Below are 14451 nucleotides of genomic sequence, written 5' to 3'. Positions count from 1 at the left end.
TGCTGAACATGTTAGTTGCATCTGATTTATACTTGATAATGAATTTGATGGGGTCAAAATTTTTACTGACATCTTTGTTTTCCCATTTTATTTAAGACCTGACATTAAGTGAGCATACACAATATGCCAAATGTTTGCAGCATTTAAACAACCCAGACATGTGAGCAAGTAGACTTGAGTTTTACTTAGAGCTGTGATTGTCTTTGTTTCAGCAATTTGGATTGACCATATGGGGTAAGAACAGAATTCTTGTAAGCATCTTGTTGCTTGTCCAGACCTTTCCAAGGCTCATGCATATTTGGTTCTCAGTATGAATTTGGAATCTGTGCATCAAAAATAGGAAACTGAAACAACTTGTTTCTTAACCCCTTCATCATCACTAAGTGCTTTATTGAGTAAAACTGCCAACATTGTGTATTAACTGAAAAGAACTCCTCAGTATTACAATATTAACTGGAAAGAGCACATCTGTATTGAAATTTTAACTTGAAAGAGCACATCTTAATTGAAATTTTAACTTAAAAGAGCACATCTTTATTGAAATTTTAACTTGAAAAGGCACATCTGTATTGAAATTTTAACTTGAAAGAGCACGTCATTGCAATTTAATGGGCATTAACAAATAAGTTTGCAACATTGACTAGAAAATAACACATCGGTATTGCAATAGTACCTAACTGGAAAGAGCATGTCAGTAATGCAATATTAACATGAATGTACATACCTGAATTGCAATATTAATGGGAATGAAATAATCACTTTATTAATCAGTATTGCCAGATTTTCTGGAAAGTACACATCTGTATTGCAATTTTTACTGGAAAGAACATGTCCTTATTGCAATATTATCTGAAAAAGAACACATTTGTATTGCTATATATAAACTGAAAATAACACCTTAGTATTTCAATACTTACTGGAAAGAACACATCTGTATTGCAATATTTACAGGAAAGAACACGCCTGTATTGCAATATCAACTGTAAAGAACACAGCGGTTTTGTAATATTAACTGGAAAGAACACACTATAATTTGTACTGGAAAGACCACAATCTTATAGCAATATTCAATATTAACTGGAAAGAACACATCCTTATTGCTATATAAACTGACAAGAACACGGAAGTATTTCAATATCTGTATTGAAGTTTTAACTGGAAAGAACACATTTCTGCACAGGTTTGCACACCCTCGAAGAGATACTTGAATCAAGTATTGCAATAAATCGGTTTTTCTTTTTTAAGGTCCTTATTATTCTGGCAGTTAAACTCTGTTTGCATCAACAACAAAGCAGCAAAAAAGTAAGAACCACTGGTAGTTTTTTTCCTTAATGTGTGTTCAACTGTTAAAACACGAGTTCCGCGGTCGGAAACATATGCCCCCCAAACAGGGCTTTGAATGAGTGACCCCAATTTCAGTAGGGGTCATCTGTCCAAGGCCAATGCACATGTGATGTATCAAGCCAATCATTCAATTTGTTGAGGAGTTATTGATCGGAATTTATTTTCACACTAAATTTGACCAGTGACCTGTGACTGCAATTTCAATATCATCTTCTGTACAAGGCCAATGGGAATGGGAAGTAACATGCCGATTGGTCAGTCAGTTGACGAGTTATTGATCAGAAATGATTTTCACACTTATTGAGACAGTGATTTTGACCTAGTGTCCCTAATTTCTATAGAGGTCATTTACTGTCCAAGGCCAATGAACGTGAAGTATCAAGCCAATTGGTCAATTCGTTGAGTTATTTATCGGAAATGATTAGACACTTATTGTAACAGTGACTTTGACCTAGTGTCCCCAATTTATATAGGGTTCATCTACTGTCCAAGGACAATGAATGTGAAGTATCAATCCAATTGATTAATTCGTTGATAACTTATTGATCGGAAATGATTAGACACTTATAGTGACCTTGACCTTTATTCCAGTGTCCCCAATTTCTATAGGGATAATCTATTGTCCAAGGCCAATACACGTGAAGTATCAAGCCAATTGGTCAATTCCTTTTAGAGTTTTTCATCGAAAATGATTAGACACTTATTGTAACAGTGACCTTTGACCTAGTGACCCTAATTTCAATAGGGGTCATCTACCATCCAAGGCCAATGCACATGTAAAGTATTAAGCGAATTGATCAATTTGTTGACCAGTTATTGATCAGAAACGATTATACACTTATATTGACCATGACCTTTGACCTAGTGACCCCAATTTCAATGGGGGACATCTACTGTCCAAGGCCAATGCACATATTAAGTATCAAGCCAATCGGTCAATCCATTGACGAGTTATTGATCAGAAACGATTTTCACACTTATTGAGTCAGCGACCTAAACCTTTGACAATATACCCCCTCTTCTTCGAATGGGGGCATAATAAGTACTACTTGTTGAAGTATACATTCGGAAAGTTTTTAAATTATTGAACAAATAATTGAGTTTTCAGGGAGTTTTAAAATAACACAGAGGTATAGTTTGCTAAGCGTTTTTGTGTGCCATGTTCGGTATTAGTTTATATTAAAAGTAGTTTTAATGCTTACACACACCAAAAGCTAGACTGCCCACCTTTAGAGTTACAATTAGGATAAAATCGCTTCTGTTTAATGCATGGCAAGTAGAATGGTGTCCACTTTGTGTGGGAATAAAATGTTGAGTATTGATACATAGCAAATAAACCCGAAGTGATTTGCTGAAAACAATAACGCAAAGTTATTGAGATTCTTACATGATTTTTGACAGAAACAAGAGATGTGTTTGTCAGAAACACAATGCCCCCTATTGCCCGCTTTGAAATAAAATTTCAATATATCATTTGGCAGGTTTAGAAATTATCTCCCTTTTAAAGCTTATTACTTCCCTTGGATTGTATTTTTTTATTTTTTACCTTGAAGGATGACCTTGACCTTTCACCACTCAAAATGTACAGCTTCATGAGATACATATACATGCTAAATATCAAGTTTCTATCTTCAATATTGCAAAAATTATGGCCAATGTTAAGTTTTCGGACAGACACACAGACTGACAGACTGACTGACGGTTAGTTCAACTGCTATATGCCACCCTATGGGGGGCATAAAAATAAAGAAATTAAAATGAGTCATATAGTTTTTTATGAAGAGTTGACAACTGCCTCTTCTTGTTAATTTAATGTGTACTTTAATGCAAATTGAGTTCTTTGTAAATGAAAATTATGCAAATATAATGTTTGAAAATAATATGAAAGATATTCTTATGGTGTTTTTAGATGAGAATTAAAAACAATTTGTTAATAAAATTAAATCATGGATTTATTATTTCCGCATGACAAATAAACATATCTGGCATGTGAATTAGCAAGCATGTTTGCACAAATCATTAGACCTATGCAACTTTATTGCACAAACAACAGCAAAATTAAGTTATACATTAACAAAAAGAATATCTCTCATCATGTATACTGTTCATACCAGAAATTAAGTATAAACAAATTATTGCCTAATTTAACAAAAATGTTAAAACCTTTACCACTTAGAAGCAAAGTGAACATTGCTATGTGTAAACAGCATAAAACCAGAACAGCCTGCTAATAACTCGCAGTCTGTTAAGGTTTTATGCTTTTTGCTGCTCATCAGTATCTAAGGCTTGAAAATGAAGACTTAAAAAAATTAATCTTTAACTTGGTTTCAAACAAGGGCTGTTTGTAAAACATGCATGCCCCCCATATGGGCTGTCCGTTGTAGTGGCAGCCATTGTGTGAATACGATTTTTGTCACTGTGACCTTGACCTTTGACCTAGTGACCTGAAAATCAATAGGGGTCATCTGCGAGTCACGATCAATGTACCTATGAAGTGTCATGATCCTAGGCAAAAGCGTTCTTGAGTTATCATCCGAAAATCATTTTACTATTTCGGGTCACCGTGACCTTGACCTTTGACCTTGTGACCTCAAAATCAATAGGGGTCATCTGCAAGTCATGATCAATCTACCTATGAAGTTTCATGATCCTAGGCGTATGCATTCTCGAGTTATCATCCGAAAACCATTTTACTATTTCGGGTCACCATGACCTTGACCTTTGACCTAGTGACCTCAAAATCAATAGGGGTCATCTGCGAGTTATGATCAATCTACCCATACAGTTTCATGATCCTAGGCGTATGCATTCTTGAGTTATCATCCGGAAACCATTTTACTATTTCGGGTCACCGTGACCTTGACCTTTGACCTAGTGACCTCAAAATCAATAGGGGTCATCTGCAAGTCATGATCAATCTACCCATGAAGTTTCATGATCCTAGGCGTATGCGTTCTTGAGTTATCATTCAAAAACCATTTTACTATTTCGGGTCACCGTGACCTTGACCTTTGACCTAGTGACCTCAAAATCAATAGGGGTCATCTGCGAGTCATGATCAATGTACCTATGAAGTTTCATGATCCTAGGCCCAAGCGTTCTTGAGTTATCGTCTGACAACCACCTGGTGGACGGACAGATCAACAGACCGACCGACAGACCGACCGACCGACATGAGCAAAGCAATATACCCCCTCTTCTTCGAAGGGGGGCATAATTAAAATTTACTTTCTCAGATACTACAAACACATCAAAATACGTATCTAAGTGGGAAAGGGTTTTGAGTTGCAATTTATTATCACTGGTATATTATCATGTATTTTATGCCAGAGGTTTAGTTAAATTATGAACCTGTTGAAGAAGTCATGTATTTGGATTAACTTTTAGCCTTGTTACTGACAGCTGACAAGATACAATGTGAACAGAAAATGTGTTGCCAGTACAACTCTGTCAAAAACATTACCCAACTTTCACAGGTATATAACACTTCCTTATCACATACGAGTATTTATCAATTAACAATCAAGATAGAGGTACTTAAACAAGATGTTTAGTAATGAAATCTAAACTTTTTTTATCAACAACCTTACAAAGTGGCAAATGTTTGAAGCTTTACATAAAACATATACTATCTTATTTACAGAGGCAGAACAGGTCTGTTATTCTCACAAGATTAAATACATTTGTATAATGCAATCAGTAACAAGTTTTACATATAATTTCAAAATGAGTAACACACAGCAAATAATCTCTTAACCATATCTTCAGTATTAAAAATAAGAACTAACCCTTCATTAAAAATTACATAAAAGCATACAAATCAGCGAGTTTATGTTCCAGTTTACACACATTGTCATATAATGTAGGTCATTCCATAATTATTTTGATAACAGCTGTGTACCAATTTGATCTGCATATGTTTCTAATCTTGTTTACATGATTTATATCAATGTGTAATTGAATACAAAACAAATTTAGAGATACTTGAGCATTAAAACAATTCAAGTTGTAAACTGTGCTGACAATTTTAGGTTTGTGGGATTCATATGGTGGAAAAAAGTTTTATATTAATTAAAGTAGAATGATTTTACAGTACCATGATTACTCTTTAAAGAAACTTATTTTTCAGATAATTTTTGTTAAATAATTGTTCAGACATTCACATTTCCACCAATAATTAAAACTGGAAATTTTCCGATATGTATTATGACATTGGTATTTCATCATAATTCCAAACTGTTTGCCAATATAATTTGGTCAAACATCAAACACGTGTTTTTCCAACGGGATGATGGTCACAAAATCAGAAGATAGTTAACACATTATAATTGTCGGACCATTTAAACATAATAATAACGAACATGTAGTTCAGTACAGGTAAAATATTGTTGAAGTTCACAATGCTAATAAAAGAATCAACTAATAGTTCAATAGAATAATAATCAATAATGGATTTAAAAAAAAGTGACCATAAGACATTGAAAGGAGCGCTGACAACCGCTATAGATCAACAAATATAAAATAATGTAATTAATTTACTGACTAAGTGTAAATTAATATACTGACTAAGTGTCAACATTTAAACATTAACTCAATGCATTTAATTCATACAAGATTTTTCTTGAATAAAATATATATTGGTTATAAATCACCCAAACTAATAAATCATACAATGTATTTTGGACGATTTAGCTCCAATTTTCCTTGACATCTAATCACCTACATCACAAGCCAAGCAGTTTTAACAATATTGCAAGAATATGTGCAGGAAACACTCAGTGATTGACAACAGCACTGTATTCTGGAGGCTTTTCCTGTAAAAGAATAAAAAAAACATACTATGTGATTAGTAACAGACTGAGTCATGATAACAAAATCAGAACAAAATATTTTTCCTTTTTTAGCTCACCAGATCACAACGTGCTCACAGTGAGCTTTTGTGATCGCTTTTTGTCCGTCGTGCGTCGTCAACATTCAAGTTAACTCTCTAGAGGCCACATTTATTGTCCAATGAAATTTGGTTAGAAGATTGGTCTCAATAATATCTTGGATGAGTTTGAAAATGGTTACGTTTGCTTGAAAAACATGGCTGCCAAGGGCCTTATATGGCTATATATATCGTTATAGTAAAATCTTGTTAACACTCTAGAGGTAAAATTTATTGTCTGATCTTCATGAAACTTGGTCAGAAGATTCATCCCAATAATATCTTGGACGAGTTTGGAAATGATGCCGGTTGGTTGAAAAACATGGCCGCCAGGGGGCGGGGCATTTTTCCTTATATGGCTATAGCAAAAACCTTGTTAACACTCTAGAGGCCACATTTATTTTCCGATCTTCATGAAACTTGGTCAGAGGATTTGCCCCAATGATATCTTGGATGAATTTGAAAATGGTAACCGTTGCTTGAAAAACATGGCTGCCAAGGGGCGGGGCATTTTTCCTTATATGACTATATATGGCTATAGTAAAATCTTGTTAACACTCTAGAGGCCACATTTATTGTCCAATCTTCATGAAACTTGGTCAGAAGATTCATTCCATTAATATCTTGGACGAGTTCAGAAATGATGCCCTTTGGTTGAAAAACATGGCCGCCAGGAGGCGAGGCATTTTTCCTTATATGGCTATAGTTAAACTTTTTTAACACTCTAGAGGTCACATTTATTTTCCAATCATCATGAAATACGGTCAGAAGATTTGTCTTATTGATATCATGGATGAGTTCGAAAATGGTTTTGGTTGCTTTAAAAACATGGCTGCCAAGGGGCGGGGCATTTTTCCTTAAATGGCAATATATGGCTTTAGTAAACCCTTGTTAACACTCTAGAGGCCACATTATTGTCCAATCTTCATGAAATTTGGTCAGAAGATTGGTCTCAATGATATCTTGGATGAGTTCGAAAATAATTATGTTTGCTTGAAAACATGGCTTCCAAGGGGCGGGGCATTTTTCCTTATATGGCTTTAGAAAAATCTTGTTAACACTCTAGAGGCCACATTTACTGTCCGATCTTCATGAAACTTAGTCAGAAGATTCATCCTGATAATATCATGTAAGACTTCAAAAATGATGCCGGTTGGTTGAAAAACATGACTGCCAGGGGGCGGGGCATTTTTCCTTATATGGCTATAGTAAAACCTTGTTTACATTCTAGAGGCCACATTTATTTTCCGATCTTCATGAAACTTGGTCAGAAGATTTGTCCCAATAATATCTTGTTATCTCAGGTGAGCGACTTTGGGCCTTTCAGGCCCTCTTGTTTTTTCTTCACTATCTAACTACATTTCATAAATCATTTATCAAAAGTATTAAAATATACAAGTATAATATTTACTGGTACATATATATAAACAATGACCTTGGCAAAATTACAGTTCATCCCTATTTAAATTATTTATTCTCTTTTTAGTGTGAGATTTACCAGTAGAAAGAAATCTTGAGCTTTGTCACAAATATGAACTAGAAATGGCGCGGCAGAGGCCGACGCGTATCCCCATGCCGCATGTTTGACCCAGGGGGCACCCCAGGATTGGTAATGGGGCCATGCATACTTCAGATTGACCGTATTGTCATAAGAGATGTTCAGTATCAATTGGAAGTGAATCGGTGTAGAAATGAAGAAGTTCATGTAAAATAACATATAACAAGAGATGTGTTTGTCAGAAACACAATGCCCTCTCATGCGCCGCTTTGATTTATAAAAAAAAAAAATCATTTGGCAGGTTCATTACTTTCCTCCCTTTAAAGCTTATTACTTCCCTTGGATTTATTTTTTTTTACCTTTGAGTTTGTCAGAAACACAATGCCCCCTCCGGCACCGCTTTGATTTATTTTTTTTATATCATTTTGCAGGTTCATTACTTACCTCCCTTAAAAGCTTGTTAATTCCCTTGGCTTTGTTTTTTTGACCTTTGAACTTGAAGGATGACCTTGACCTTTCACCACTCAAAATGTGCAGCTCCATGAGATACACATGCATGCCAAATATCAAGTTGCTATCTTCAATATTGCAAAAGTTATGGCCAATGCACCATACTGGGTGCATACAAATGAGCGAAAATCTCTGACCTGGCCCCACCCCAACCCCCATAACTTTTGACCCAGAGGTCAGATCAAAATTCCAAATAGTGCAGGGACGCACATATGCTCATAGCTACTATGTGTGTAAGTTTCAAGGTTCTAGTGCTAATAGTGTAGGAGGAGATAGTGGCCAGGACGGACAGACAGACGGACAGCGGAGATAACCACAATAATAATTCCCTTGCATCTCTTAGTTGGCAATGTTTAAAGTACAATAACATAATAATTTGTGGATCAGGAAAAAAACACTCTTGGTCGTCTATACTTCATGGAGATGATATGTTTAAAGTTACAATTTAATTGCTTGTGAAATGTAGAGGTATAAACTTGTAATGTTTGCAGACTGATCAACCAACAACAGAGTGATTCCAATATAACCCTCTCATAGTTGGTTTTGAAGGGTATAATAAACAAGAAAAATGTGTGTCTCAGAAACACTATGTCCCCTTCTGCGCCGCTTTGAATTTTTTTCTGACCTTTTACCTTGAAGGATGACCTTGACCTTTCACCACTCAAAATATGCGGCTCCATGAGATACACATGCATGCCAAATATCAAGTTGGTATCTTCAATATTGCCAAAATATTCATAAAATGAGCGATTTTGGCCACATGTACTTGACCTCTGACCTTGAAGAAAGACCTTGACCTTTCGCCACTCAAAATGTGAGGCTCCATGAGATACACATGCATGCCAAATATCAGGTTGCTATCTTCAATATTGCAAAAGTATTCATAAAATGAGCGATTTTGGCCACATATATCTGACCTTGAAGGATGACCTTGACCTTTCACCACTCAAAATGTGCAGCTCCATGAGATACACATGCATGCCAAATATCAAGTTGCTATCTTGAATATTGAAAAAGTTATTGCAAATGTTAAAGTTGGAGCAAACAGCCCAACAGACCAACGCACAGACCAACAGACAGGGCAAAAACAATATGTCCCCCACTATAGTGGGTGGGGGACATAAAAATATATACGTATTCTTTCATTTATCGAATGAAATCATAACATAATGAAGGCCTCAGCGTCAGCATGTTCCATTATTAACCTGATAGGCCGGTGCAGACATGGCCGGATTGAAGCCTTGATCATATGCTGCTCTCTGGTAGCTAGCCTGCACAGTACCATAGCTCTGTTGGCCTTCCACGATCACGTAGCGAGGTGCACTCAAGAGCCGTCGACGACGGCGGATACACACACAGATCAGGACACCAAAGAAAATCACCCAAAACCAAATAGACCAGAACCCTGCAGCAAACAAAATGAGTTTGTCAAAAAGGTAACAAATAACAAACACCAATAAACATATGAGAACTGTTACTGAAGATGTCAGTTAGTGAAGAGAGTCCTAGTACCAATACATGTGTTAATGTTTATGAAATAGTTGGTCTTCTAGATATAAGTCATATAATATTAATTTCACTATTTTAATGCAGTTTATGATTATTATTGTTTTATCTTGGTAGATAATGATGACTACAATCTCACACATTATGTTAGGAGTCATTCATGCTAGTGACATGTACAGGACTAATATTAAAAGGATTCATTTGTATTTATACAAATAAAAGTAATGTTATACTGGGTTGGCATTAAGAGCTGCCAGCCAGCCAAATTGACTGATTTAAAACACAAGTTTGGCCGGCTCAATTTTCAAAGAAATTAATAATTACAGTCATTTAATGCTGCTTACAGTGTTGTTTGCAGCATTAAAAATCAATATTGTCATAATTATTTAATTGAATGCCAGTCAGGATGGTCAAAAATCCATTACAGAGTTGGCTGAAAACTAATCCCAACCCTGCTGCCTTATATTAATTTAAAATTTAATGGAACTTGGGTAGTAATGAGTGTTAATTATATCTTAATTGAGTGTTAATTACATCTTAATTAAACACTTTCTACAAAAAAACAACCCCACGCAAATTAACCATTAATTCAAACAAGGGCTGTTTGTAAAACATGCATGCCCCCCATATGGGCTGTCAGTTGTAGTGGCAGCCATTGTGTGAATACGTTTTTTGTCACTGTGACCTTGACCTTTGACCTAGTGACCTGAAAATCAATAGGGGTCATCTGCCAGTCATGATCAATGTTCCTATGAAATTTCATGATCCTAGGCCTAATTATTCTTGAGTTATCATCAGGAAACCATTTTATTGTTTCAAGTCAATGTGGCCTTGGCCTTTGACCTAGTGACCTGAAAATTATTATGGGTCATCTGCCATTCATGATCAATTTACCTATGAAGTTTCCTGATCCTAGGCGTAAGCATTCTTGAGTTATCATCCGGAAACCATTTTACTATTTCGAGTCACTGTGACCTTGATCTTTGACCTAGTGACCTGAAAATCAATAGGGGTCATCTGCCAGTCATGATCAATATTCCTATGAAGTTTAATGATCCTAGGCCTAAGCGTTCTTGAGTTATCATCTGGAAACCATCTGGTGGACGGACCGACCGACTGACATGTGCAAAACAATATACCCTCTTTTCTTCGAAGGGGGGCATACAAATTCAGAAAGAATGTAATATTTACTATCATAGCATTAATACTAAAATTTCAATGCAAATGACTGCTACTCAATGTAAATAATGGACAGAAAAAAAAGTTTTGAAAGACAATAATTGTGCAGCAAACAAGAACAAAAAAATATAGGTATTTCATTTTACATCATCTTAAATCATTACTAAAATCACAAAACATTCATCAACTCTACAGCATCTCCACTATACTTACACCAGAATGTGTAAACTGGGAAGTGTTGCCAGCAGCACTCTTGTAAATCATTCTCACAACAGTAGGCTCCAGATCCTGTCAACAGAAAATGTTTATCAAAACAGATCTTTCTATTTAAATTAAAGTGGTATTATGGACATCTAACAGTTTATAGCTGTCTATCGCAACCGTTGTTCATTATTTGGTGTTTTCACTTCATATACACTTATATTTGTTAATGCAGCATCAACATACTAAAACAATATCCTGGAAATAGAAAAATAATGCATTTGAATATCAACCGTACTTTCGTTTGACAACTGGTCATGCATGTAGGATGTGAACCTAAATATAGTTTTAGTGCAGATTCGTTCATATGACACAAAGACACAATTTTGTTTTACGGATCATTTCGGCTTAGAGGACTGGGTGAGTCAAGTAAGATATTGAATATAAAATATATTTTTATAAACAACTGGTAGCAAGATGAGTTGCAGATAATTGGTCAGTAACCACATTTTAACTCTTTTGACCTGTTAATTCTTTTCAGCTCAAAATCAAGTTAATCAACAGTGAAAAATGCCAATAATATCACTTTAATATTCAAGAGGCAATCTTTGTCTCAGGTGAGCTATTATGGTCAGTCTAGGTCTAGTGTGTAGCGTTGTGCTCCTTACCACACTAGAGGCTACATTTGTTATCAAATCTTGTTGGAACTCGGTCAGAATGTTTATTCTGACAATATCAAGTTCAAATCTGAGTAATGTGCTTCCAAACACTAGCTTTTAATTTTGAATCTTTTGCCACTCTTGAGACCAAATTTTTTACTCAATCTTGATCAAACTTGGTCAGAATTTTAATCTTATTAATACTAACTAAGGCTGAGTTCAAATCTGGATCATGTTTAGTCTTATTTATAAGACGTTCAAAGAATTTAGAGATACTTTTTACATGGGCTAAATTCTTTGGAACATTACCAATATAAAAAGTAGCTTAATATTTGAGAGCGTCAACAAGTTGAACTAGATCATGTGCATCTTTAAACTGTGTCACCCTCTATATAAATCTAAGAAAAACCTTGCACCACTCTATAGGCCATTGTTATGAGTCATAACTTATCTTTACTGAGTTCAAATCTCAGTTACATGCGTCAAAAAGGTAATTCACGGACTCTAGATGAGGCAATATACGCTCCATGGGTAATCAAGTCTGAGAAAAACATTGTTACCACTCAAGAGGCAAAATGTATGACTTAATCTTGATGAAATTTGGTTTGAATGTGTATTTTGAAATATCCATATCAAAGTTCAAATGTGGCCTAATGTGGGTAACATTCACTAACATGCATAAATAATTAGTTCAGCATATCAAATCTTATAAAAACATTGTAAAAACTCTTAAAGCCTAATTTATGACTCTATCTTGATGAAACTTGGTAAGAACTTTTTAAAAATCTTATTAATATTTTGGCAAATTTTAAATTCTATGGGTCACATGGGCCCCAAAACTAGGTGTAATCTTAGGAAATCCTTGCTACCATTATAATTGATGTCAGGCCTTTTCCGCTCCATTTTGGGAAAACGCCACACTGGAATTTTGGGAATTTCGCGTCGTGAAAAACCCTATTTTGGGAAAAAAATAAATCCCAAAACTGCCTCAATTGGGAAAAATAATCACATGTAAATAGTGTTTCTTATATTTAAAAGAAGCTGTTAACTGGTAAATAATGACTATTTTGATAACATATTATTAAAATTTTACAAAATATTATAAACATGTGTGATAAGTGCAGGGTTTTTTATCTGATTTTGGGGGAAAAGCCTGGCCTTTTTTTAGGTGAAAAAATCTGCACCAAACGCCGGATTTTGGAGAAAATAAGAAAAGTCTTAAATAATCAATTAAACATATTTTACTGTTTTTAAAACAAATTCAAGGCAACAGATAATTAAATTATGCAATATTTGTCTATTTTCTACTTTTCTACACTGGATCAGGTTAACTTATATATTTAAAGGTTTAAAAAAAAAAATAATAATAATAATTGGGATTTTTTTTTCAATTGGGTAAAAACAACCAGATTTGCATTGGGAATGGGGCCGAATATCTGACCCGTGGCATAGGGTGGAAAAGGTCTGGATGTGGACACACTATGACAGATATACTTTTATCTTTTTTTTTTCCAGAAAATATGCAGATATGTCCACATATGCCTTGAAGTTGAAACCAGGGGGAACCACAGGTTTTTTTGACTCACTAATTAATTTTTTGCAGAACACCAAAACAAAGAGATCATTTGCCAACATGACACTTCATAAATACTACTCCAGCATACACAGTCACATGACTATCACGTGACCCAGACTCGGCGAAAAAATCTGCTTCTGCTGCAATCAAAATTGCAAACGGGCATATGCTTTTTTTGTGTAAATGCACGTTTTGATAAATGCATTCAAAAAGTAATAGCAAAAAACACACAAAACGGTGTAAATAACAATAAATGCATTTCTTTAACATGTTTTCGGCGCATTTGTTTCAAGCTAAGTAGGCAAGTAGGTCATGGACTTCATGTGCGACCATTTGTTTATCAATGTGACGTCATGCGCACTTTTGCGTATGTGCATACAGAACCAAAACAAAACGTCCGATGATAGGTGCTGTTCGATAACAGGTACTTACACGATAAAATAGTTTATCAAATAAATCAGACAAATTGTAGTTTCAGATCCATTATCAGCAATCTCACTCACTGTATGCCAATACGGCTTGCAATATTTGCAACGTTGAAAAGTATGTAGATTGTTAAAAGGACAATAAAATACATGATGAATATGTCCAGAACTTACCATAGCACACAGTGTGTCCACAGTTCACAGATCCCTGCAAAAGATTTTTGTGTAAATCTTTGACTTTGGTCTTTTCCTGTATAGTATCATACATCGATTTATCACATAGCGTGAGGATTTTTCAATCATTTCTGATTTAAACAAATCATCCTTGTCCGACACCTTAAGTTTAGAGAGTCGGTGTTTTAATTATGTGTTTACAATATTGCAATAGTTTCAAACTCGCGAATATATGTGACACAATTATATTTGATGATAATGATGAATCTTGTTTGAAATGTCAACTGTAAATAATAAAACTTGCACCCCAACAGTAGCAAAAAGTGCTGCGAAAACGCCAAAAAGAACTTCTGCTGTCATCATAATGTTAGCGTCCCTCAGCATGCAATCTGATTGACATTTATATCACAGTATTTCACATGTGACTTCCGGGTTTACAAATATAGTATCAA

The 14451-nt window shown here is 35.0% G+C and overlaps 1 protein-coding gene across 2 annotated transcripts; it reads right to left on the bottom strand.

The window, feature by feature from the left end:
- Positions 1-3278: 3278 nt before the first annotated feature.
- LOC127866269 (uncharacterized) lies at positions 3279-14437 on the bottom strand. Of its 2 annotated transcripts, XR_008042924.1 has the most exons (6): positions 14306-14437; positions 14000-14033; positions 11178-11252; positions 9485-9684; positions 4369-6158; positions 3279-4223 (listed from the first exon to the last, which is right to left on the bottom strand). XR_008042924.1 is itself a non-coding variant. In XM_052406709.1 (5 exons), exons 1-5 carry the CDS (start codon positions 14381-14383, stop codon positions 6120-6122), a joined length of 426 nt encoding a protein of 141 aa, XP_052262669.1. In that variant the 5' UTR covers positions 14384-14437; the 3' UTR covers positions 3279-6119. The 2 variants fall into 2 exon arrangements, 1 of the variants encoding a protein (XP_052262669.1); XM_052406709.1 differs by having other exon boundaries at positions 3279-6158.
- Between the last annotated feature and the right edge of the window lie 14 nt (positions 14438-14451).

The sequence above is a fragment of the Dreissena polymorpha genome, chromosome 2 (genome assembly GCF_020536995.1).
Source record: "Dreissena polymorpha isolate Duluth1 chromosome 2, UMN_Dpol_1.0, whole genome shotgun sequence".
NCBI lineage: Eukaryota > Metazoa > Mollusca > Bivalvia > Myida > Dreissenidae > Dreissena > Dreissena polymorpha.
Note: the sequence above shows the minus strand (reverse complement) of the source record. Positions and strands in the feature narration are given on the sequence as shown.

Coding starts and splice junctions, on each gene's coding strand:
- LOC127866269 (XM_052406709.1), bottom strand. CDS start 14,383: ATGCTGAGGGACGCTAACATTATGATGACAGCAGAAGTTCTTTTTGGC. Junction 9,685..11,177: donor CCCAGTTTACACATTCTGGT/GTAAGTATAGTG, acceptor TGTTTGCTGCAG/GGTTCTGGTCTATTTGGTTT. Junction 6,159..9,484: donor TGTCTGCACCGGCCTATCAG/GTTAATAATGGA, acceptor ATTCTTTTACAG/GAAAAGCCTCCAGAATACAG.